Raw genomic sequence first — 26,773 nt, 5'->3', positions numbered from 1 at the left:
GGAATAATTTTTTCAAATTTTAACAAACATATGTACATACAAACAAAAAATACATTTTTCAACACAATATGCTATTTTTAATACGGCAGTGCTAACCTAACCAGACTTTTTTGAAATACTTTTAAATTTTTCAAAATTTATTATTTTATTTATACATTTATTCTTCACCAAAGACAATGCCAAAATAAATTATTATATTGTTTGCTAATTTAAGAAAACGAACGACTTTTTGTCAAATTACTGCAAAGTATACTAATGTATGAGTCAGCTATAGATATAGAATTGCTGGTGACAGAAAAGTAAACTTTTGTAGAAAAAATTATACATTTGTACACATGTACATATGTGTACTCGTGTAACTGTATGTCATTACTGACGTCAAACATTTTTTTGATTTCGACGAAAAAATTAATAAACGGAATAACTGCAAATTGACTCAACAAATTTTAAGTGGTAAGGACAGGAATGATATGATTTTGGCACGAACCTACTCCTACTAATCTTTATTTCCGGATCTATAAAATATAAATCTGCAACGTAAGGAGTCCTTCTGACAGATATACAAATTTTATATCTCCAATTTTGTACACATCCTTTTCTCACCAAGAAGCATTTCAATCACCGGTATTTAACCACAATAGCGTATAGTTGAACGATCAAAATCATGTTCTTCTTCGTGAGATATTTTCACGAAATTTGGCACATATTAGTATCCAGAGCACGCCAAAATCTCCTAACATATTGTTTAAATTTGTCTGTACGATCAACAACAAATTCTTCTATGGAATACTTTTTTACTTGCAAATCGAACTATAGCTTCAGTGCAGCTGTACACAACGTTTTCTCTTGTTTTATTTGTAGAAAAACCACACTTGTACTTAATACCACAGCTATACATATGTATGTACATATGTATGTATTATTTGGGAACCCACTGTTCACTTAGCGCCGTAGCTAATATGCTATCAATTGCCATATATTTGTAGCCACTTATAAACGTAAAATTTCATTATAATGCCCAGGCAAAAAATTTTATAAGTGTAACACATGTGCGATTTTGAAGCAGATAGCAACGCAACAAAGGCAGACTATCCAAATTGTGGCCGGCGACACATGAAATTTCACTCTCGAGCCAGCGCCAGCAACAAATAAGCAAGCTGCTGCGTTCCTGCTAAAAGCAACAATGATATTATTAAAATCACACAAAAATACTATATAGTAGGTATTTCCCTTGTAGACCGTGTATAATGGCCAAAAGCTCCGGCTTGTAGTGCTGCTGGGCTGCACCGTCGAAAAATATGCAAAAATGCGTAAAAATAGCAAGAGAACAACACAATTCATTTTGTATGCGAGGCATGTGAAAAATCTTTTCTTATTATTTTTCTATTTTTTTTTCCTGGCGAGTAGAGAGTGTGCGAACTCGTCACAATGCAAATACATAGTATATAGTTGCTTGGGTGACCGGTTAAATCGCTAAAAGTGTTGTTGCCCTTTGTTGATAAAGCAAAAAATAATCAAATAGAGAATTTGGCTGAAGTTCACCAAAAACATACATAAGTATGTAAATATGTAGTATATGGTAAAATATAATAAAATTAACATAGCGCAAGCAACGAGTCTGCTTAATCAAAAATCGAATTTTGTAAGGGAAAAGTTCAAACAGATTTTTTTTAAATTTTTTTTTTTGTTTTTATGCACTAAACTCATAAGCAGCGCAGATGATAAGATAATACGTAGTGTGTACTTAACTTCACACGCTAAACCACTTAATAAGAATAGCGAAGCACACACACAACCATATTTAACTATTAAATGATGATTTGCTCGTTGTTTTACAGATAGTTTGCGAGCCGTCAAAACAAAACTTAGCAGCAGACTTGCGTTTGCATTCCTCCTTCGGTCGTTAGGTCGGCGGTCGATGGCTACACAAATATAGCCAGCCAAATAACAACAACAAACGATAGCAAATACTGTGCATATATTTGTATGTATGTAAGTGTAAAAAATTCGCGACAACAAAGAAATCGAAGGGCACTTAAGACATCATGCTATTGCTTTTCATTACAAATTTTGTTGTTGTTGCTGCTGTCACACTATATAATCACTATATGTAATGCTTACTGCTTTTGCCAAAGAATTTTTACACTTTCTTTTCACTTTACACTTTTAAGCCAACACTTCAGCCGCACTTTCAACGGAAAACCCTTTTTTACCAAAAAGCTGGCAAACAATTTGCAAAGAATTTTTTTTATAAAAATTTATAAAGTATACACTAACTAACTTTTCATTCAACTATTGCACTTATTTGCTGTTTATTATTATTTTTTGGAAATTTGCAAATTTTATCAACGTTTTGTTGCTTACGCGCGCGGCTATCGACCGTCATGTCAACATTTTGTTTAGATTCTCGAACTCAGACTGAAATCGTAACGTCAAAAATAACAGCTGAAACGTTCAGCAGGTCTCGCTGCTGCTGCAACTACAGTCAAATAAACAAACAGATGACAACCCGACCAACCAGCCAGTCTGCCAGGCAGCCCTCAATTGGTGAGCGCGCTCTCGCAGTCAGCAAATGACCAAAACTAAAGAGACGTCTCTATCGATTGCTGCCTTTGTTTTGATACGCTCATACGCTCTCGTTGGCTGCCGAAAGTTTGTTTTAATTAACGGCTGAATAGCTGACTTCTCGCCGCTGCACGACGGTGTTTATTTTGTATGCGCTTGTTGTTGACTTGACTTGCCTTTGGGGTTTTTGTTTTTCTTTCGTGGAGCGCCACCAACTACTCTTGGCAACTGTTGCTATTACCGCTACGCTGAGATGGATCAGTAACTTTTTTTTTGTATTTTTGGCGAAGATACACGCGCTCATTTGTTTGCTTTTAGTATTTAGCAATTTATTTATCTTATCAATGGAAAATTATCACACAGTGTGGTTGTCAAAAGTTTTGCATACATGTCAAATGCTCTCTAAATTAAAGGGGCTTAGTTTGTACAATGTAAATATAATATTTGGCATATTTATTTGGACGCGTCAAACGACAGGGTTTATTTTGTTGAAATGTTGCATTATAATTGCGAGTGTGAAACGCTGAATAGCCAGCCGGAGAGTGAGAGAAAGTAACAAAAGAGCGTAAAATGATAATAGAGTAAACTAGAGAGTGTATGTGGGTGGCAAGATCTTCTGATTAGAAGACAAACAAGTGGAATATGGTGGGCTATCAGAGGTTATTGGTATTAGAAAAATAACGACAAAACAAAATAAAAATTAAATAATATGAAAACAATATATTTAGAAATGCAATAACTCGAGTAAAATAAGAAAAAAGTTAACTTTGGTTACATTGCAGCTATCATTCCTTTCATATTTGCATTTCTTTAAGCATAAAAGGGTTAAAGAGTATTTTAGGTTGTTTTCGATCGGTCACTTTGTATGGCAGCTACATACATATGTATATGCTATAGGGGACCAATCTGAAGAATATCTTACGACATTATGGCATTGCCTTGAACTATTATACGTGCCAAATTTCGAGAAGATATCTTGTCAAATAAATAAGTTTTCCATACACGGTCTTTATCCTGACCCAACGGTTAGTACGGCAGCTGTATGCTATAGTGGACCGATCTGAACGATATCTTGGGACATTATGGTATTGTCTTGGACAATTAACCGTGTGAAATTTCGAGAAGATATCTCGTCAAATAAAAAAAGTTTCCGTAGAAAAACTCGATTTTGATTGCTCAGTTTGTATGAAAGTTATATGCTATAGTGGACCGATCTGAACGATATCTTGGGACATTATGGTATTGTCTTGGACAATTAACCATGTGAAATTTCGAGAAGATATCTCGTCAAATAAAAAAAGTTTCCTTAGAAGAACTCGATTTAGATTGCTCAGTTTGTATGAAAGTTATATGCTATAGTGGACCAATTTGAACAATATCTTCGGAGATTATAGTGCTGCCTTGGACAATAGTATTTATGTGCTAACATATTAGAATATATGTATGTACTTCGTCAACTAAAAAAGTTTTCTCAGAAGAACTTGATATTGATCGTTCAGTTTGAATATCATCATCCTATAAAACTTGATCCACTAAAAGAGAGTTCGGTAAAGGTGCTGGTTGAATGTATACGAGGGAAAATGCAAAGAGATGTGCAATATCATACAGTCATGCGCTAATAAGCTTTTAACTAATCCAAAGCGCTTGGGAACAGAAATATAAAAATTTCCCAGATTTTTCCATTTTGCATCTTCAACGAAAAACCTCAACATTTAACGGAAATGTGACATTAAAATCATAAAGATATATTAAATAAAGATCTGCCAAAACATTAAGTACCTACTATAAGTATTACTAAGCGTTATTGTGTTTCATTAACGGAATAAATATGACTCATTCAGAGACATACGCGCAGCGCATATGAAGCATCAATTCGCATGGATACTAATTAATTCATCATTGCAAGCTTCTCAGTAAACAATTTTTACTACAAATGAACAAATTACTCACTCGCTATCAGCGCTAGCGAAAATTTTTGAAAATGAATTGTGCGAATTCTAGCCATAAACAATATGATTATAGACACTCTCTTTAAAATTTTTATTAATGAAATTCTCTTTGTAGAATGTAAACACATGCAATTGCGTTAGTACACCAAACTAAGACAAATTGAGTAGCATACTTTTAGGCGCATGTGAAGTTGCTTCAAACTTTGTGACATTTTTCCTTATTTTGATAAAGAAATTGTTGTGTAAATAAATATTTCTTAAAAACAAATTGATATTAGACTCTCATATAGGTAAAAAATAGCTTTTAGACAAATTTTACGGCTGCTACAACTAAGTATTAGTAGAAATAGAAAAAGAATCAACTTTGAATCGTTGCGGTTTTTTTTTCGAATTTTTTGAGTATATTTGCTATATTACATATTATATATATATTTTTTTAATACAAAAACATAATCCAGAAACTTGAGTATTTTCACATAATTTTTAAGGTTATGTGAAAAAGTTGTTAGTATGAAAATTGTAGATATTTTATTACCTACAACTTTGCCATGTAAATTTTTTCCATAGGACTCCTAGTTTTTTCCGGAAACTGTTTTATACCCTTAAAAATGTAACCATTCCCCCTTCATTTACTCTGCACGACTTGAAATCGGCCGTATATTACTTATTATTTCATGATTTTATCTTCCTTTTCCAAATCGTATAATTTTGCTGTGATTTTTGGACCCTGAAAAGGGCCACCATGGAGGCCATATACATATGTACATATATGAATGATCAACAAAAAATGGGTAGGGAAAGAACGGCAATTGCAGCAGGCAGAAAGAATGCACCACGCCAAGCTACTACTGGGTAGGATAAAACCTTGCAAGGTTTAAAGATATGATCAACCTCTCTCTAGAGAAACTCCGCCTCCTTGTCGCACTCTATATAGGTCACTACAGGTTCAAGAAGCACTTTTCCAACATTGACATAGTCTCTTGCGTAAAATTATCAACACTAGCACCAAAACAATAACAAAATATTTTGATTAAAAACAATTTTTTAAATTAATTTTTAAGTATGCGGTGATAATGAATTTTCCTTGTTCGTATCTACCACATACATACATATGTATGTTTGCAAGTGCGTTAAGCTTATCTTTGCACTAGCGGTTTATTACAATTTTTCAGAAAATAAAAATACAATTATTTTTCTTACGACATTGACATACTTAATGCGCTGATAGCACCAGCTAATTTGGTGGTTTTGTTTATACTTAACACATCAATATTTAAATGCGATTATAGACACATATTTACAAACCATTTATTATTGTAGTGAAATCAAAATTTACTAACCTGTATGGTATATTTCACTTTTCTGCGAAAGACTAACTTTTGCATTACTTTCATACTTTTTACAATTTATAACACTAGAGCATATTCATTTGGATATTTACGCGGAAGACTAAACGAACAATTAACTAATTTGGCAACGAACAACTAATTATTAGCACTAAAATCAGGCGAGAACTACCGTTCGGACAATTGGACAATTTAATTGTCAAAGCGCGCTTACAACTGCCAAGTTGACTTTCCGGCAAAATAAAAAACCATGTGCTAGCGGCTAGCCGAAAATGTCTGCTAAGCAAATGTAAAAAAAAAGGTAAAATGCAACTCGAAAAACAATTTTAAAGTGAATAGTGATAATATGCAAGCAAAAAACATAAAAAAAAAAACAAAAATTGTTTACTCGCTTTCGGACGTCAGCACGTGCAACTATGTATATATATCACTAATATTATAACAAAAACTGGTTGCAATCGGTGACTTTTTATGGTGCACGTTGTTACAAATTTGCATAACTAGTTAGGCACGCGCTAACCGCCCAAACAGCTGGTGTTTATTTTAAAAATTTATTATTTCTAATTTAAAACGCCGGTAAGTCTCACCGACAAATACGTAATTCTCACGCCCACTGTAATATATATTTGGAAAAAAAACACAAGTCGCGTGAGTAAACGACGTGATTGCGGTTTTTAGCATGTATTTTGTTGTTGTGTTAAGTGATAAGGTATATAGTGGAAAAAAATTTAATGAAAACGTTCACTGCGGCTGCTTTTAAGCTACAATAATACGTTTCACAGCTGATTTCTTATAACATACAAGAGTTTAGAAAAGAACTTCATCCTGATTTTCATCGACCAGTTTTAATGGCAGCTATATGCTATAGTTTTCCGATTTTAATAATATCTTTTGACATTATTGCACAATTATCGTGAAAATATATCATCAAATAAATATATTTTCCATACCAGAGCTTTATTTTTATCGTACAGTTGATATGGCAACTATATGGTAGATTAGTTCGATATTGGCGTTTCTGGCAAATAAACAGCTGTTTGGGAAAAATAAGACGTGCACAAAATTTTAGAACGATACCCCAAAAACTGAGCAAAATTCGCCTATATATGAAGGACGGGCAAAGGTAAATCAAATAAAACTCGACTCATCTCGTCTTGCTGCTCATTTATATATGTACATATACATGTTTATAGTATGTATTTACACTTCATAGGGCCTCCGAGGCTTCAGGATTTTACAACCTTCAAAGCAAACTTAATACACCTTGTTTAGGGTCTAATAAAGTTTTATAACTCTGCCCACATAACACCGTAAAAGAGAAGCCAAACTGTCTAAGAAATAAGAAGTGTGTCATTGAGTAATTGGAAACATACAATAAAGCATGTATGCAAATAAGCTGCACAAATTCAACTTTTCAGCGAATTCGCCACTCAATTAGTAAACAAGCAAAACAAATAAACAAAGAAAAGCGGGGTAGCGAAAAAATTACAATAAGAAAAAAACATGACGTATTCACAAATTAAGAGGAACCAATAAAAAGTGCTGTGGCAGCGTTACTTGCTTTATGGAAACTATTTCCGAAACAAATTAAAAAACACAGTGTCTTTTTTACAATAAAAATAACGTTTGACATTAGAAAACAAAACAAAGCGTTAGCGACTTTGCACTGCAGTCTGACCAAAGCCAAAGAAGCAAAGTCTGGCTTTACAAGGCGCGGCTGAGCAGCTAATCTGCACATGACTTGAAATGAGCTACAAAGCGCCAAGCAAAACAAATCTTTTCGCATTGATCACTACACATACATATGACTCATTTTGACAGTAAACGAAGTGTATTTGAGAGCAGCAGAAGTAAATGACGAATTAATTGCAGGAAGACAAGACACGCTTTTGTATGAGCCAATTGGAGTTAATGAACTATGGAAGAGTATATAAGCACAACGAAAAATTTCAAGTTTTATGCTAATAATAGCAAAAGCACTTACCTGAATTTCCAGCAAAAGTTCCTGCTTTTTTCGACGAAGCTCAATTAGCAGCTTCTGCTGTTCAGGAGTTAATTCTGCAAGAAATAAGAATAAAATAAAAAATTGTAGCCAATAAGACAGACAAAAATAAATAAAATAGCACAGCAGTAAGCAAGCATAGTTAAAATATATACAGGTGAAAAGTGCAAAGCATGCCACAGAGAATGGCAAAAGACAGTGTTAAGTGCGGTTCGCTGTTTGGCAGTATTTTATTTGCTACTTATTTTTTATGAAAGCCATTTACATATTATATTTGGCACAAATATTTAACGGCAAAGAGTTGTATTATATATAAATATTATTTTTATGACAAAAGAAAGGCAAAACAAACTCTTGTTGTGACAGTTCCTCCTGTTTATATTTGTGTGGCCTATTTCAATTACAACAAAACTAAATGCAAATAATTTTTCTGGAAATGTTTATCACCCATTTTCGCCTTAATAAATCGCCAGTCATAAATTTAGAATGACACTTGAATTTTTTACACTTCTCACAATAGTTGACAACACAAGCAGCTCTTATGTGCGCCTAGTTCTTGTGTGTCAATTACTTTCCTAAAACCTTCGTTGTCGCACACAAATTAGGTAAGCCACCTCCCCAATTTGCCAATTAAGCCAATTGCTAAATTGCTTTACGTACCAAAACAGCCTAGAATTAATTTGCTGTGTTCAATAAATATGGACGGACGTCAATGAACGTTGGCAGCCAAGGAGTGTCCCGCTGTAAACTCAATGTGCGCTTATTAAATTCAAAATACATTGCTCAACAGGGAATGAACTGGATGATTAAGATATTGCAATTAATGAAGAACCATAAAAAATATTGTTTTTTGTAACATTTTAGTGAAATAAACGACGTTTGTGTATTTACATAAGTTTCAATCCATTCAAACAACTGGGCATATTTTATGCTCCTGGACTTTCACCTGGCTACCAATGAAAACATGAACGTCAACAATATGCTTAGCATCAAATTTGTTGCACATACACGTATATATGTATATACATACATATGTTGTTATTTGCATACATAAGCCCATGTTATTTATCATATAGCATACAATTGTTTGGAGACACATACTTCATTATGTTGGAATTTACACAATTGGTTAATTATTTATATTGTGGCAAGTACTTCATTTCAACAGTATTTTCATTTTTCTATGCTTTGCTTTTCTGCTTTTTCGTTTTTTTTTTCCTACTCAATTTACCTGGCGCTGTAAAGTCGCTGCGACCAGCGGTGGACGCCTTCGAAATCGCACCGTACGACCGATTATCCATCGCACTAATCATTTTAGCTAATGCACAGCTTTATTTACCGCACTAATTTATAGATTTAATTAATTATTTTCATTATGAATATTGTCAATTTTCACACACACAATACACAAATATAAGAATTGAACACAAATCGGAGTTTTTTCGTTGCAAGTTTCGACGCGTTTATTTCTTCTCGTTTCTTCACATAGAGAAAAGTCAAATTGTGACAGTGATGCCACATAGTTGTTGACTCTTAGATGTTTCATAAATTAAATTTGTTTGACGTTTTTAAAGTAATTTAGGTATAAAAGTAAAATTTATGCCTTAAAATAATAGTTTGTAGAAGTCTAACAATAATTTTATTGTTGCGTTTGAAGTGAGCTGCTAAAATAGTAACAAAAAGTATCAGAAAAGTTGTAATGGAAAATGACAACTTTCATGTTTTTGATTACCTGCCACTTCCCATTATTCCTTCCAAACAGGGTGTGTAAATTGTATCAATATTTAAGTTGCAGACAATTTTACAAAAAATAAAAATATCCTTTTAAGGTTTAAAATATTGTTTTATAATATTTTTGGCTCTACAGTTCATATGCTAGGAAAAAAACGAAAATTGCCGTTTACTATGAAATTTTGTAAGGTTATAGAAAATTTGCGCAACGACAGACACACCTTGATTCAAGGTTCTTGCTCCAAATAAACCGATTAGAAGTTAACAATGGCACAAACCTCGCTGAGGTAAAAAAGTGTCGCAACAGCTAGCGGTGGCGAGCTAAATAATGTGACGGCTAAGATAAAGTGTAAATAAATATAGACGACGAATCCATTGCTAAACTCACTACTAGATGGCGCTATGGCGACGTTTAGCCCAGTTTCTAACCAGTTCTAGCAGCGACACCTGGAAAGCGCAAGAAATTGATTGGCCTGCTGCTCTAACCCAGCAACACGATTGCCATAGCTCTAATAAATTGCATCCGGTATTATAAAACTTACAACAACTTTACAAGAAATTTCTTGTAACGCTATTGGGTAATTAACCGGTGACTTAACCGATAGTTGGCCCGCAGGCACTTACCTTATAATATAAATAGCTGGCATCAATTGACTAGAACACGTTCCTTACCGCTACCTCTGTGCTACTTATGCAGCCTACTCTCTCTTGCCATGCATTTCTGCGTTGTGCGCCTGAAACTCGTGATATGAATTGGTTTTGAAGGATTTCTTTTGCCCAACGTTGTTGCAATGCTCGCATTCGTAGATGAATTTTCCTGGATGTTTGCCGGTTTTGAGCACATGCTTACGCAAATTGTCGAAAGTACTGCAGCGGAAGAGACAGTAGCGACATTGGAAGGGTTTTTCCCCAGTATGTGTGCGCATGTGACGCTTGAGATGGCCCTTGATGCGCGCCTTGAATTCACACTTGTCGCACGTAAACCACTTAGCTGGCGCTAGGTGGGTGCGGGAGTGTCTGTAATCAGGAAAAGATAGGTTAGAAGGTTATTATATATTATTTCAAGTTCTTTTAAGAGTACAGATACAAGCTCAGGAAGTTCAAAGCTGCAGTAGACCTTCCTTAGATTAATCATAAAATTCTCTAAAAAATATGGCAACTACGTTTTGGCACGCCGAACGGAATTTACCTTCAAGAACTGCATATGTAAATACAGATAACAAATTTATCCCGTTTTTTGGAGAGAATTTGACAGAAATATATATTAGTCCGAGACGTCATAAATAAAGTAGGGGAAAGCTGTGATTGCACGTACTATAAAAGTTTGATAGCTCCTCTCGTTTATGAAGAAACGTATCGACATCTTTCTACGTTACCGGTATCGCCCCGGATTTTATTCAGCCAAGGCTTTTGAAATTGAGTATCAAACGCTTTACGGCTGTATGACTTGAATAATTTCCCAAGTGAAGAGACTTACAAATTCTAAGTCATTTATGAGAAATAGTTTTTATATTTTCTTATATCTAAAGTACGTACCGCTTTCAAGAAGCTTTGCTCCGGTGCTTTCAAAATTGAAGACAGGGAAAATTCCAAAAAAAGATTATGACAATATCAGCAGTTGAGTCATTTTGAAAGATAAGTGAGTTGATTGGTAGAAAATTGGCTCCAAAAGCTAATAGAACCCTAGATAAAATAGAGACGGTAAAGTTGTAGCAACCCTGGGATTAAGAGAGTGATGTACAGATGAAGATTGCTCAGCAGACTGGGAGTCATGTTGAAAATTTGAGTTCCTCGAGACCGTGGAAGTCCTTTGCTAGCCACTTAGCTGAAGGAGCGGCGCAGTGTGCGAACTAGGTGGCTAATGTCGTTGGCAGTACAAGTTTTAGGGTGGCTCCATCCACTGTACACCTTTGTACAGCTTGTAGAAGAAGAATTTGCCGAAGAACTCCCATGAGATCCCGGACACGGATCAGAGGGATATAGAGCAGCCCTGCTATGAGTTGCTCTATTGATAACCAAGTTAAAAACAGGGTTAGATCATTGCATCCAATTTGTGGTGGGAATTAGCTTGACGTGTATATCGCCCTTTACAGTGGAGATTTTAACATTTTCATTGACTCTTCCAATGAAATATGTTTTTGGAGTCGAAACAACACCTGTTGATAGATCAAATAAGACACTGACATACTAAACATATGTCCTGCAAGCAAAGAGCCGCATGGCACTAACCACGCATCGTGCCTCGCATGCTTTACACGCTTTTTTCTTTGGTTCAACTTGTAGAAACAGCCCGTATCCTGGACCTACCGTTAAGTGACTTTACGTACAGTTGATTATACGCTTTCCTACGAAAGGGATTTAGGTACTACAACAACAATAATAAAACAGATAAAATAAATAGAAAACCATCACAAAATGCTGTTTCATCATTTTTATTTCTTCTCCATTGGGGGGCACAGCCCCCTGAATAGATGTAAGACTTTGAGATAAAAAAAAACCCTAACTTCCGAAACTCCGAACAAAAACTGTAAAATATACGGTCTCACTTTCCATGTTACACAAAAAAGAGACGTGTATATTGCCACAGTCCACGAAGTAAGCCTTCGCAAAGATGCTCTCACCTTCCATTTTGCAAACCGAGATACTGAAATATTTTCACAGACCACGAAAGAATCTTCCGCCGACTGAACTAGACTAAAGAATAGAACACTTCTGCTTAAACGGAGTAATTCTATCTGAGGGATTCAACGGAAGTTGATTGCTGAAATTTTTGCAACAGCTATGCCATTCTATCTTTTTTATGTCGAAATTCAAAGGACTGAATCTTCAAAAGACCTTCGTTGCAAAATAGATGTGTTCTCAGTGTGGCTTCAAAGGAATGAACGTAAGACTCACAATGTTGACTGGTGTTTTCCACTAGAATACTTGGACAAGAATATAAAGATATTTCGAAAAACATGGAGCCCATACCAATATTAAAGGAAAAAATCCAAGAAAGGAAGTTCTTTTTAGCGCTTGTACCAAGATTTGGAGTTCTTATAGTACCTGCGAGCTCTGTGGATGGTAATTAGTATAAATTAAGTGAGTTCATGTTGCTATTCTAGCATTAATAGCTTCAGTTGGCAAATCTATAACAAATCAGAGCAGATAATCTGAATCACCACTTCAGAGACGCAACGGTATTCAAGCTTTTAAGTGTTTCACAATATATGCTGACAAAACTCAGAGACTAAGCTTCTTTCAAAGAGAAAGCTACCAAGCGTAATTACAAATCGGACCACTGGAGCTCAAAGTTACCCACCACTTATCTTAAGAAAGGATCAATGTGGTTTTAGCAAGGGATAAAGTGTGAAGCAACCAACAAGCATTCACGGGTTTCTTATTTTCTGGAGTATTTTTTTCGTGGCTTAACCGCATAAATACTTGTAATTCGTACAAGTAGGTAGTAAACAAAGCGTTAAACTGGCAACCGGCAACGAAAGTTTGCACAAAACTTCAGTTAATTGTTAATTTAAGAGTCTTGCACACCGCCACAGATCGATCTATCGATGGACGACACATCATTGCCGCGCGCGCAAAATGACCCAACTCAACTCCAACAAGGAAATAAGGAAATAAATAATGAGAAATACGCACGAAATACAACAACAACCAGTGCCGAGCACATGCTGCACCATGCCCCAAACGGTGGCGAATACCGACCCAAAGCGACTGGACATATAAACCAGCAGCAACAGCTAATCAATGGCCATATGCGACCACAATGAGCCGTTGAGGAATTTCTGCCTCGTCCTGTACGAGTGCTACAGGGAATAACAGCAACAACAACAATAAATACAAGAGTCGTACAAACGAAACTAATTCGCCATTCGGCTGTAGTGAACTGAAATCAGATGAAAATGTCCAAATCGAATGAAATGAAATGTGAGTTAAAATCACCAAAACACGACTCTAACGCGCCGACGACGACGACGACGACTGGTGCCTGATGCTGCAACATAACATATAACAACACACATACGAGGTTGGTTCAATAACTATTTGGCTTACCAAAGGCTGACGAAAATTTTGGGAAGCATGATATTTTATTTCTGAAAATATTCCACATTTAGCTCGCGATTTTCGAGACCACTCATTGTACAGTTATCGGAGGATGGAGCCATGTGTAGAAGTTCACGCAAGTAAGGTAGGTTTTCTTAGCGACATTCACTTGGGAGTGGCCAAAAGCGATTGTTTTACACATGGCTCAAGCAGTTCACGACTTTCGGTCTTAGATCAAGTATACACCAAGTAGCCAAAAAACATCCGCTTAAAGGCGAACTAAAGTGGGAAGGCGCTGGGTTTGAAACCCGCCACGTAAAAAACACCATCAATGGAAAGATGAAAACCGCCTTGCCGCTGTAAACTCGGGTCTAACTGCGTAAGCGGTGTCTACGCCAATATGGAAGAAGCAGATTCTACAAATTCATCAACCCGTCGGAGAAAAACTCTTCACATTCGACGAGGAATGATTTTTATTGTGACAAAGAAAATTAAAAGAAGTCGTACGGAGCCAAACCTTGAGAATACTTTGGATGCTCAGGAGTTTTTAGCTTGGTCAGACCAATTTGGCCAAGGTGGGCGCGGAGTACTAAGCCGGTGCCTTGTCTTGGTGGAAGAGAACTTTAGTTCTCGCCAAATGGTGCTTGAAAGCGCCCAATAGTTCCGTATAGAATAGCAATGTGATCGTTATGTTCGCCGATGAAGACCACTGTTTGGACTGTCCTCTAGTTTCTGGTGAATACTAGTGAATTCATGTTTTATCGCCGGTCACGAAGTCACCAATAATTCCACATTATGACAGTCTTTTGCCTCGTTCGGAGCAATTTTTTCGATGAAGTCCACTGTTTGGACTGTCGCTTCGTTTCTGGTGAGTACTAGTGGATACATGTTTTATCGCCAGTCACGAAGTCACCAATAATTCTACATTATGACAGTCTTTTAACTCCTACGGAGCAAGTTCTCCGATGAAGTCCACTGTTTGGACTGTCGCTTCGTTTCTGGTGAGTACTAGTGGATTCATGTTTTATCGACGGTCACTAAGTAACATCAGAACTACTTCAGCCTGCGCTTAAACATTACAGTTAAAGTAGATTGACCAAAATCCGACGTGCGACCAACTTACCTTAAAGTCGATATTGATTCCACGATTTTTTTTTTTTTTTTCAAAAACCAGAAGCGAATTACCGACTCTTCGAGCTCTCCTACGGTTTTTTAAGCCGCGAACTCGACTTTCTTTACACGTTCTCGACTTGTTGCACGCGTTCTCGACTTATTTCACACATTTTGACAACAATTGCTTACGAAATCACACTACACGAGAGAAAATTTATTTTCCAATAGCGAAACTATGGGTTAGTAAAGCTAAGTCATTATCGGACCGTCCTCATACATACAAGTAGTATGTATGTATGTAAGCGCCGCGCGACCCGCCATCAATTCATCGATTCACCGGCCAAGCGCAGCGCGCACATTCACAGCATTTATCAGTTTTCGGACTGCTATGGTGGAATTAATTGCCACCAAAGCCGTTCCAGAAGCCGCCTGCCCAATCGATAGTGGACAAAAACAACAACAACAACAAAAAATACAAAAAACGCAGTGCAACAAAAGTGCTTTTGTTGCTGTTGTATCTCGGTACGTTAATCCGTCCGTGCGTCCGTCGGCGCGCACCCGTGTTGTCGCTCGCCAGAGGACCTTCAGATGAGGCGCGGTGGAACGCGTGTTATGCTGGAATTGGCAAGTGGTATTTTTCGCTGCGCTCAGTTCGTTGTAAATTCTATCTGTAAATATATCCGATTGTATGTATGTGTTGTGTGTGGGTTTGTGCGCGCACGCGGTGAGCTTAATTAGCGGCAAATAATGGTCTGCGTGCCTCGCCACCTCATTTCGGAGTGGAGTTGCGGCCACAATCCAGCCCTGACAGCAGCACAACGACGACCAATCCTACACAGATCAAAGTCGATATGTGTGCCTCTGTGTGTGTGTGTATGTGTGTGTGAACAAGAAAGGGAAATTCACAAGTCCATGTGCATGCTTAACAACAACAACAGCAAGGCGCGCAACAACAGCAGCAATAAACGCTGTTCAGCGATCACTAATTGCAGATATTCCTATTGCTCACAATTAGTTTGCTTGGCGAGTAATGCTAAAACATATTTTGTGACAAATGCGAGAAATGACTAAAGCCTGGAAAATGTGTTGGATGCAATTATAAAAAAAAAAAATTAAAAATGAAAATAAGCTGTATGAAAATTATGTTTTCTAAAGCCCGAGGTTTTTGTAAAACAAATAAAGCAAGTTCAACGTTTGCATAGCGACGGGAATATTATCTTCGTGTCCTTTCTCTGACACTTTGTTCAGAATACGAACCACCTGGAAAGCCTGAACTTGTATCTGAACTCACTGAACTCATTGACCCAGGATAACTACTTTTAAAAAGCTCTGCTTGCTCTAAAGAGATAGTATGATAGCTAAAGCTACAATGATTAGTGCCTTCAGAACAATTTAAAAAAAAAAACTCACTCAACCAGCTTTCTAAGAACTTGGCCAATATATAGCTTTTGTACAACTTTTGTCTCTAAAGGAACATTTCGCTGTCTAAAACTAAAAAGCTTAGTGTTTTTAAGAACAGAAGAGCTTTGAAAGAATATAGCTTTTTTGTAGCTTTTGCTCTAGAAGAGTATTAAGGTAAGTAAAGCTAAGCGGGTCAAGAAAAGTATTTTGAAAAACATATAAATTCTTAACTAAACTTTCCAATAATAATATAGCTTTTGCAAAGCTTTTGATCTGAATGGATATTAAGGAATATTATTTCAAATATTATTAAAATCTTAACTCAAGCTTTTGCAAATCGTTTTCTTTAAAGGATTATTCTAAAACTAAAAATCAAGAATAGTATTTAGAAAACTTTAAAAACAGCTTTCTAAGCACAGAAGAATTTTGCAAAAACAAAGCTTTTGCTCTGAAGCGATATCGAGGTAACTTAAGCTCCAAGGTTTGGTGGCTCAGGAACAGTATTTTGAAAAATTTATAAATTCTCAAAGTAGCTTTCCAAGAACATAGATTTCGCAAAACTTTTGATTAATTGAATATTATTTGGAACATTAAATTCTTAACTTAAGCTTTTGTAAAGCTTTTTTTTCTAAAATAGTAAATTATGGTAACTAAACCTCTAAGCTTATTGGCTCAGGATAGCGTTTTGAAAAACTATAAAATCGGTTTTCCTCAAACATTATGGTAGCTGAAGCTTATAAACTTATGGAATCAGCAATAGTATTTACAAAAATTTAAATTTTTAATTCATCTTTGCAAGAACATAGCTTGTGCAAATTTTTTGTTTTAAAGGGGTACTATTGTAGCATAGTCTTCAAAGCTTGGTGGCCTAGGAATAGTATTTTGAAAAACTTTTAAACTCTTAAGGCAAATTTCCAAACAACAAAGCTTTTTTCTGTAGGAGTATTATGGCAGCTAAACTTCAAATGCCCTACTACATCACAATTACAGCATTAGACTGGAATCTTCAAGGGAACCGTAGACGAGCTTTTAACAGCAAACGACGCCATCATTTTTCTTTTGATATTTCTTTTCAGTAAAGTTTACCATTTCGACGATATACGATCTAACAACGAATTTATTATAACCAAATTATTATAATTGAATACTTAAATTCGGCGTCAGTGGCCTCACCTTTAAGAGCGCTACGTCCAATTTATAGTCGTCATAATCGTTCTCTTAGATCAAGAATTGAGCGTCCAGTGGAAAAATTTGAATCCACGAGCACAGTAAAAAGCAGAGATAAAGAGATGTTTAACTCACCTCTCACTGAAAGTGAGAGAGCAATTGTTAAACGTCAAAACCTACTGAACTTTGACAGCTAATCGAGTTCAGTAGGTTTTGACGTTTATTAATTGGAAACGACCGATGGCCAGATTGAAATCTTACCAAAAAAATATGTAAATGGAGSGATTTGTTGCATCGTTCAAGACCACTTATAAAAAATGTAAAACAATGAAAATTAAATAAGTTTGTGAAATTTAAAGGCATTTGATGAAACGTTTTGTAATTTGAAGCATCATAGTATTATTTTCAATGGAAAATGATTAAAAACATTTAATGATTGAGAGCTAACAAGCTTAAATCCTTTTATTGGATATTCAAAGGTCAAAAGTCAGTTGTTCTAATATACTTTAAAAAGATTTAAATAGTTTCTCCATATAATAAATAACCATTATATAGTAATTTTTATTCGTACTAAATGTTGGGTGTTTTAATTTAAAATGCCCAAAAAATCGTATTTCGTTCGATCTGGCTATAATGGAAAATGTTATAAAAAACGCTTATTTTGAGGCGCTCTCATACTGGAATAAGTTGAACATCCCTTTATTCCTGGTAAAAAGTATTCCCATGCCAGCGAGACAAAGAAGTGTCTGTAATGGCGAGACTATTGCTGCCTCTAGCGCATTAATTGAGGAAGATCCAAATCAGTCTCTCACACGTCGTTCTCAAGCGTTGGGCATCTCTGTGATGTCGTTGTGGTAAATTTTGTGAAAAGACGGCCTACAGCCTTACAAGATCACATTGACGCCACTACAAAATTGACCACCAGTATCGTCGAATGTTCGTAAATTGGGTTTGGCAACAACTTGAAAATGATCCGGATGAGATTTATTTTTGACTGAATGGCTTCGTCAAAATGCAAAATATGCGTTATAGGTCAGGCAGCAAACAACAAGTACTCCATGAGTCACCATTGCATCTCGAAAAAATTACGGTTTGGTGCGGTTTATGGGCCGGTGGCGTCATTGGATCGTACTTCTTCCGTGATGATGAAGACCGTCATCACACCGTGAATGAAAATCGCTACCACTCAATGATAACCGAATATTTTTGCCCCGAATTGGTTGATGTGGACAATATGTGGTTCCAACAGGACGGCATCACAAGCCATACAGCGAATATCACAATCGATTTATTGAAAACAAAGTTTGGTGAACGTTTTATCTCACGAAATGACCCAGTCGATTGGACGCCTCGGTCGTGCGATTTGACGCTGTTAGACTATTTTCTGTGGTCTATGCCATCAAGCCAGCAACGATTGATGAACTTCGTACAAATATCGAATCCGAAATTGCAGTAGAATCGGCCGATTTACGCTTGAAAACCGTCGAAAATTTGTTTCAGCGTCTGGATTTCTGCAAGTTTGCCCATGGTGGCCGTGTAAAAGAAATCGATTTTCATACATAATGGCATTGAATGTACTTTCACAGGAAGAAAGAATATCATTGATTTCCCAAAACTTTTTTGTTTTATTTTAAAAATCTTTAGTGCTTTTATTAATAAAAACCCTCAGTATTGTACCCATGTAGGAATATGGATCTGTTACAGATCGTAAGAGATCGCGTTCAAGGTAATACAGTGAATTTTTTCGTGATGGTGTCGACTTCCTACGCTATCTTACGAAATTTTAATTCATGGACTGAATTTCCATTTACGAATTGCAACACAATTGATTCATTTCTGAAACGGATGGTTACTGGTGATGGAAATGTTGGTAGTCACTCACTTATGAAAACCGCAAACGAAAAAGTTCGTGTTCGAAACTGCGGTAAATCAGCGTAAACCTGGGAAAGCGAAGATTTACGAACAGGAATGTTTTGGTGTTTGTTTGCTGAGATTGACAAAGGAACTATATACTAGTGTCATATGACAAAACTCTTAATTCGAAGTAGTGGTGTCAACGATTACTTCACTTGAAGGAAGTTATTGCCTAGAAGTGTCCATTTTTGGCTACTAGAGTTCCATCAGGACAACAGCGAGTTTTATGACTCGCCAGCCTCAGCTCCGGAATCTTGTTTGGGAGATTCTTATGCATTGATCTCATAGTACGAACTTGTGACAGCGTGATTTCCACCTCTCGTACGATTTTATTGGTAAAAAGTTCGTCTTAAAGGAAGCCATTGAAAATCGACTGAGTGTTTTGTCAATAAGAACGAGTATTTCTATGAAGTTGTGAAATGACTTTCAAAATGGCAACAAGTAATTAAACAAAACGGTGCATGATTGATCCTGCTAACTGTGCTATAAAAAAGCAACAATTTAAAGTAAAAATAACGGATTTTTCTCTATTTCCTTTATGAGATCAGGGTGATCGTTTGGAGCATTTTCAATGTCAAAGAGATAAAAAAAATTGAGAAGAGGAGTTAAAGTGAGCAACGCAACATGTGTCTTAAAAATCTTACGACAAATACCACATATTCTCTGGCAAACATCTACAATTATGTATGTACATATGTATATATAATTACATGGGTATATGTCTTCCCCAAACTAATCACTACATTGACTGCTTATGTTGCAGCATCACTCTTTCCCAACGACTTGCAATAATTATCAGCTTAATTCGCTACTTATTTTGGGCACCTTGGCGCTATCCACTTGGACCTTATGCAGCTACTCATCATCGCGCAAACAAGTAAGCGTGCATTGTTGGTAGCAGCGCCAGCAGCGGGCACTACAAAAGACAGATAAGCCTACTGGAAGAGAGAAACCGAAGGCATAATTGCAATGTGCGCACAACCGTTTGCCGTTGCATGCATAAATTGATGGGCAAACATTTACAAGTTGACCAAAAACGATAGTAACAAAAAATTACAGCAGCAACAGCAAAAGACGGTGGAGGCAAGGCAATGAACGAAGGCGCAGATTCGCAAATCGCAGCTGCCGCTACTGACATTTTGTTGCAGCGCATAATCGTCGTGCAAACGGCCGCGGCCAGCCGCCGTCTTAGAAGCAACCACAAGCAGCAAGCACATACAACTCTGCAGCGAAAAAATAGAATAAAGGCGCTCGAATACAATCTTCAAAAAAGGCAAAAAGTATTGAAGAAAGAAAACAAATAGAAATTTTAACGACGCGCAGGCAAATAAAAGCAAGCGCTGGCAGTTAGCCACTAAGCGCGCACCATGGCAGCTAGCAAGCAAACCGCGCAAGCAAACAGCCAACCGACAACGAATTCCAAGCCATACCCTCAGGAATCGTGACTTATCGATCGCTTTGATATGCGCATTGAATTCCTGTAATATTTCGCCAGAGTCGATACGCCACCAACACCACCACCGCCGCCGCCCTGTTACCCCGTAAGCCACTTGAGATGATCTCGCCAGCAGCTCATATCGCCGACTTCAGCCAATTGGCGGCTGCACTGTGCTGTGCATTTGCCACTGCAGCGAGTATCGCCAGTAGTTGTTCGTTTGGCATTGTTGTTGTTGCAATACGCTGTCCGCCCCTGATCGCATTCATGCTGCGGCGAGTGTGCGTATGTTGACGACGACGATGATGCTGATGACGACAACACGGCAACGAAGCTGACTACGATGACGATGACATAGGCAAAAGCTACAAGCGCAAAATGCATGTGAGCCGAACTCAGCACGAAGATGTGCTGGATTGCGCGCGTACGTTGACGACGACATGTAATCGTATGCTGCAATGATTACTATGCCGAGGCGATTGCTGCAAACTTTGTTGTACTGCTGACATTACAGTGGCGTATGACGATGATCGCCAAAGCGCGGGCGCGACAGTTTTCATTCTTCATTCTTCGTTTTTCCTTTTTCATTTTTTCTTGGTTGCTGTCGTCTTGTGGTCCTATGACCGCACGTTAATGGTGGGTAAATGCGGTGGCGGTTATTGAAGTCAATTTAACCTTGAAATATGCGCTCGTTGGTAGCCGCGATTCCCTCTGATTTGGATCATTGGCTGCATTGTTTGGTTTATTACAATTTTACATGCGTGTCGAAGCGCTGAGAAACGTTCATATTCATGTTCGTAGACACAGTGAATATGCACATTCAGTTACATTGTTTTGGTATTTGATGGTGAAGCTCTGTGGAATATAGGATTTTTTTTAAAACACCTATGTGACTATACTTAGAAAGAAGGATGGTCGCTTGAAGTCAGAAATTAACTATCAACAAAACTTTTATTTTTTGGTGTATAAATTCCCAGAGGTTCGTGAGACCACATATAATCTAGCCAGAGGCTAGAGACGCTTGTCTATTGTGATTCGCAGAATTCCTCGGAATGGATCGGAAAGACCGCTGTTGAGCGGAACGGCAACGAGATTATTCAACCTTACTCTACCTAGTCATAGTCAGAGGTTCTCTAGGTTGGGTTAGATAAACGGGCTGATATTTGTGAGACCACGTATAATCCTAATTGGATTATGTCTATTGTGATTCGCAGAATTTCTCGGAATGGGTCAAATAGACCATCGTGTACCCACAAAGAGCCCGCCTACCTCAAAATTGTTGAGACGGTTAATATCAATTTTGGAAAATTCGCCTACTTCGTTGAGACTATAGTAACCGAGATGCCTCAAGAGGTTCTTTAGGTTACATTAGAAACCAGATCGCTAATCGTTCGGCCACGAATAGTCCCACTTATTGAAGTATGTATTAGATTGTCAAAAAAGTCTTGCGATATTTTCGCTAGTTGGCGCTGAGAGCGCATAGTTCTACTTTTATTCGTCACATCGGGTCATGATATACCTTTTTGGAAAGCTAATTTCACGCGCTAACACGTGTTTGATTGATTTCCGCAAGACTTTTTTGACAAACTGTTATCAAAAATCTCGTCGTGTATAGACAAAGCGCGTCTGGTTCGTAGAAGAGATGGACCTTACCTCGAGCTAATCTTATTCAGATATTCTTTAGGTAAGGTTCTGTCAAAAGACCGTTAATCGTGAAGTCATGAATAATACCACTTGGACAGCAAGAGATGCCTGTTCGTTGTAATGTCCAGAACTCCTGGCTATGGATCTTTGAGCCTGCCATAAAACTATTGAGGTGGCTAATATCCTTAGGCAATTCTCGAAGTGCTTCGATGCTATGGCAAGCAAGATGCTTCGAACTAGCCTAGATTTAGTCAGAGGTTCTTTAAGATAGGTTAAGAAAACCGTCTGATATTCATGAGGCCACGAATAATCCCAAGTAGACAGCTGGTGGCGCTGGGCCGGCCAAGATATGGTTCAAAGAGACTGTCGTATATCGACAAGGTGCTCGCTTTGCGCCAGTTGCACATATTGAGGTTTGTGAAAATCCATTTTAGCCAATTCGCCTGGTTCGTATAAGCTATGACAGCCGAGATGCTTCAACCTTCTGTTTGAACAGTGGAGGAGAAAGCGTCGAGCCGTTTCCATTCAACTTTGATAAGTTACGGCATTCAAATTCTTTAGCCTCCTCGCCTAAGGACTAATAACAACACCTGTCATTGCGATTATGTGAACTTTGCTAAGAGAGAGAGTTCAATAGACCGCTTACTTCCAAACTTGAATGAAATCAGCACAAGTGCTGATTGCTGAACAACGATTGTTGAGCTCAAGCTCACGGTTTTTAGGTACAGAATACATAGACGCTCTGATGCCATTAGGTTTGTGTAGGGGTTTTTTCTTGCCCGAACACACAAAGATAAACGATCACCGCCTAGTTCCCAACTGGATGTGATTTCTTTCCTGCAAGCTCATCGGCTCTACAATGTCCAATGATAACGATTCTACTGTGACTAGTCACCCAACAAAGTCTCACATGGAAGTAACTGCATGCTTCTGTTAGTGGGTCATACACCCCTCGATTAGCCTTGAGCTCACTGTCAGCGAACTCAAGGCCTGTATAGCAGTCTGCTATCGGACTGAATGCATGCCGGCCTGAAAAAAAATATACTTCGGAGAAGTACCTTGATTGCCACTACTTTTGCTTGAAAAACATCAGAGGATCTTTAAAATATACAGAGAATGTGTAAGGTGCGTTACCAACTAATTAGTGGTACCAAGCATTCAATAGCGATCGAGAAATCGTTGAAGACATACCTCGTTTTGGACGACCTTCGACCGCTTCAATTGATGAAAATATGAAAAATGTGGAAGATATGGCGCTTGAAAATCGTGAATTAAGTGTTAGAGAGATGGCAAGAGAGCTTAGCATCTTTCGCGAGTCGGTCCGAATGATTTTAGTGCATATTTTGGGTACGAAATGCGTTCTTACTTGACTCGTCTCGACAAAGCTGAACTTTATTTTTAAAGAGTACCGTATACAGGTCTCTTAAGGCATGCTTGATTGTGTGAATTCCGATCGCACATTCATGAAGATTATTACATCTGCCGATGAGACATGGGTTTATGAGTTTGATATGCAAACAAGTCAACAATCATCGGAATAGAGAAAAAACAAAGAGCAGAAGCGAAAAATCTACACCAAAGCGGCTCAAAAATCAAGTTTGAGTGAGAACATATGTACGTCTTAAAAGGCCGAATTTGTGAAAGAAAAGTTCATGGATTTTACACGACGATAATGCACCTTCGCATAGAGCCACCATTTTGACCGAATTTAATGCCAAGAGCGCAAAGAATAACATCCATCAACCAACGTATTCACCAGATTTGGCCCCGTATAATTTTTTCTTATTCCCAAAAGTGAAATTGACGCTCCGTGGATCCAGAATAGTCTCTTAAAATAAACAGCACCAATGTCCCTTATTAAAACTTTTGAACACAATTTCCACAAGCTTACAAACCTCTTAAACACATTTGAAACACCTCCCGTGTAGCACTGCTCCAATTAATGTATTTATGCAAGTTGCTCGTTCGTTTTGCCACTCACTAAGTGTTGGCCGAATCAAAGACGACGCTTTGGTATAAATATGAAATTAAATATTAAATCGCTTACCTCTTTAAGTGCAGCAAACTTTTCCCTTCATAGTTGCACGATGGTTCATTGCATTTTAGCTGCTCCTTGGCATGTGATGCCGCATGAACGCGCAGTAAACTTGCACTTGCGGCAACATATTTGCAATTCTCATATTTACAAGTATTTTCAGCATTTTCCGACGGCAAAGTGGCATGACTCGCTGTGTGTTTTTTCAGCATGTAACTGTGAAGCATACGCGAGTACTTAGATATTTAGAAGAGAGATTTGTATGAATTATAAATATAAATAGGTGTTTAACCGATAACTAGGAAATTATAGTGTTTGATAAGATGTGAGAAGGTAGAGCTGGAAAGGTTGTGCAAGGAACTAAATATAATTTTTTGTGCTAAAAGATTTTAAAACAAATTTAAATGGATTATTTACCAATTACTTTGAATTGAGGTGGTAAATACATTGCTGGAGACTTGAGGAAAGTGATTGCTTAAAGAGATTACGCAGTTTTATGATGAAAGTCAAATACCTTGGTTTTGTCTGTTAAGAAAGAAACTATGCACTGGAGTAAAATAATAAAAAGTTGCTAGCCGGCAGCATATGCGAAAACAACAAAAAAACGTTGTGGGTAACATACTTAAAGAGTAATCGTCCGGCTGGTTCTTAACTAAGCTGTACCAATATGGTCGCCTGGATGCAATGAAACACAGATGAGGAGGTTACAGACATGTCAGAATACTGTACTTTGGACTACAATGGTAGGTCTTCCATCGAACAACTGTTCTAAGCAGTTTCTGTTCAGGTGCTTTCTTAGAGATCATGTAATCACATGCTTGTAGCGGAAACGCCTCCTAGGAGCATGAAGAGGTCCTTATTCAACTACGTCGACGACATAAAACAATACATCGACCAGACTTCGAACGTATTCTGACCGTCATTCACAGTGTAGCCATTTAAACCTTCACTGACTCCCCCTCAGTGAATGGCGTATTTAGAGTCAAACCACTACCCACTGCAGACAACGAGCTCAAGTTTGCACGAGAATCGAGAGAGACCTCTGCGCAGCTTCATTATGGATATTGTAAATTCCTACTTGATCAAACTCGACTCTGACATATCAAATATATGTCCAGCCTTTGCATGCCCTACATATCTGACATCCCATCTCTATGGTCATACCCGGACGAAACAGCAGATTTCCTGTCAGAGTGAGAGAGACTTTCGCGAATAGGTCGAAGCTCATCGTGAAAGTTGGTAAGTAAGTATACTGTCTACATCTTCATTAGCCTTAGTTTCCGGCTTTCAGTCAGTAGAGCTTTACTAGCAGTGTTCGAGTGACAGTAGTAGGTATTTTTCCCAAGTATGCCCTCGGAGAGGACAGCGAACACCGTGCCTCTAAACTAGTTAAGGAGTGTTTAACAATATATCGATTACCTTAAGGTCTTTCTTTATTAAATAATATTATTTTAAGTCAATTATTTTAATAATCGTAATAATCGATAGCTTTAGTAAGTAGGTTGCTTTTATAATTCTGGATTTGGCAGTCCTATAGTAGGAATATTGCAACTCACAACTTTATCGCAAAGTTTGACATTTTTGATGGTATGAATACTCAGAACGTTTTAACCGAAGAGCGCTATTTGTGTTGCTTAGAGTAACTTAAAGTATTCTTCTTGACCAAGAAATCGAATTAAATATTATTTTATTATAGTCATGTCGCAACCATATGACTGGCATAACGCAGAACTGTCAATTCTGAGTGGTACCTAAACCTCTAATTACAAGTTGTCTTTCAAGAAATTAGAAAACCAACCGCCGAAGACTCTTCACCACGACAACGAAAGCTCTCACACTTTGACTGAAATAGCCACACTTTTGATCACTTAAAGCATTGATTTGATGAGTAATCGTGCCGTAGATTCCTGACTTGGGGCCAAATGATTTATTTTTATTCCCGTTCGTAAAATATAAACTAAATGGTCATGGAGAATATTTTGAAAAACAATAAAGTGATTTTCGTTGCTTAAAATTTGCTTTACGCTTCTACGTGATCTGCATCTGACGATTTGGGACGATTGGGCTATATGGCGTTGGAAAGATAGGATTTCATACTAAAAAAGCTTCTCATACAGTATTGTGATTGCTTAACGCAGTATTGTTTGATTTCTTCTTCGAATCGCTGCTGAATCGCAATCAAATCGTTTCTTTTTTAAAATGGAAAAAACTTACGGCAACGTTATATTATAAACATCTACTACTATGATCTGCTACGGCCAAAAACCAAATTTGGACCTATGTTGCCAACATTTGGACGTCTGAAGGAAGCAATCGTCAAGAGAAATCTTATTCTATCAAGATAGGGTCAGGTCACCAGACTCATCAGAGCTCCAGAAGCTTGGTTGGTAGATTCTAGCCGCACAAGAAGCTGGCGAAAGTCACTTGTTT

The 26,773-nt window shown here is 37.4% G+C and overlaps 2 protein-coding genes across 6 annotated transcripts in view; both read right to left on the bottom strand.

Annotated features, from left to right (window-relative positions):
* LOC108973982 (cytohesin-1) overlaps positions 1–9,329 on the bottom strand; it is a 79,112-nt gene extending 69,783 nt beyond the window's left edge. Inside the window, exons 1-2 of one of the 5 annotated variants that reach the window (XM_018941554.1) lie at positions 9,094–9,329; positions 7,845–7,918 (exon numbers count right to left, since the gene is read on the bottom strand). In XM_018941554.1, the coding sequence (XP_018797099.1) occupies positions 7,845–7,918; positions 9,094–9,175 (156 nt within the window). In that variant the 5' untranslated portion in view covers positions 9,176–9,329. Of the gene's footprint in view, positions 1–2,065; positions 2,392–5,854; positions 6,428–7,844; positions 7,919–9,093 lie in introns of those variants that run through there. The other 4 variants (XM_018941552.1, XM_018941555.1, XM_018941550.1 and 1 more) reach the window with 4 other exon arrangements.
* Positions 9,330–10,270: 941 nt separating this feature from the next.
* The window catches only part of LOC108973981 (zinc finger protein Xfin), a 46,205-nt gene continuing 29,702 nt past the window's right edge, over positions 10,271–26,773 (bottom strand). Inside the window, exons 4-5 of the mRNA XM_018941549.1 lie at positions 24,356–24,559; positions 10,271–10,610 (exon numbers count right to left, since the gene is read on the bottom strand). Coding sequence (XP_018797094.1) covers positions 10,292–10,610; positions 24,356–24,559 — 523 coding nt within the window. The 3' untranslated portion in view covers positions 10,271–10,291. The remainder of the gene's footprint in view (positions 10,611–24,355; positions 24,560–26,773) is intronic.

This window comes from Bactrocera latifrons, unplaced genomic scaffold, assembly GCF_001853355.1.
Source record: "Bactrocera latifrons isolate USDA-ARS-PBARC rearing strain unplaced genomic scaffold, ASM185335v1 scaffold_513, whole genome shotgun sequence".
Classification (NCBI taxonomy): Eukaryota; Metazoa; Arthropoda; class Insecta; order Diptera; family Tephritidae; genus Bactrocera; species Bactrocera latifrons.
This window is presented reverse-complemented; position numbering and strand designations above follow the sequence as displayed.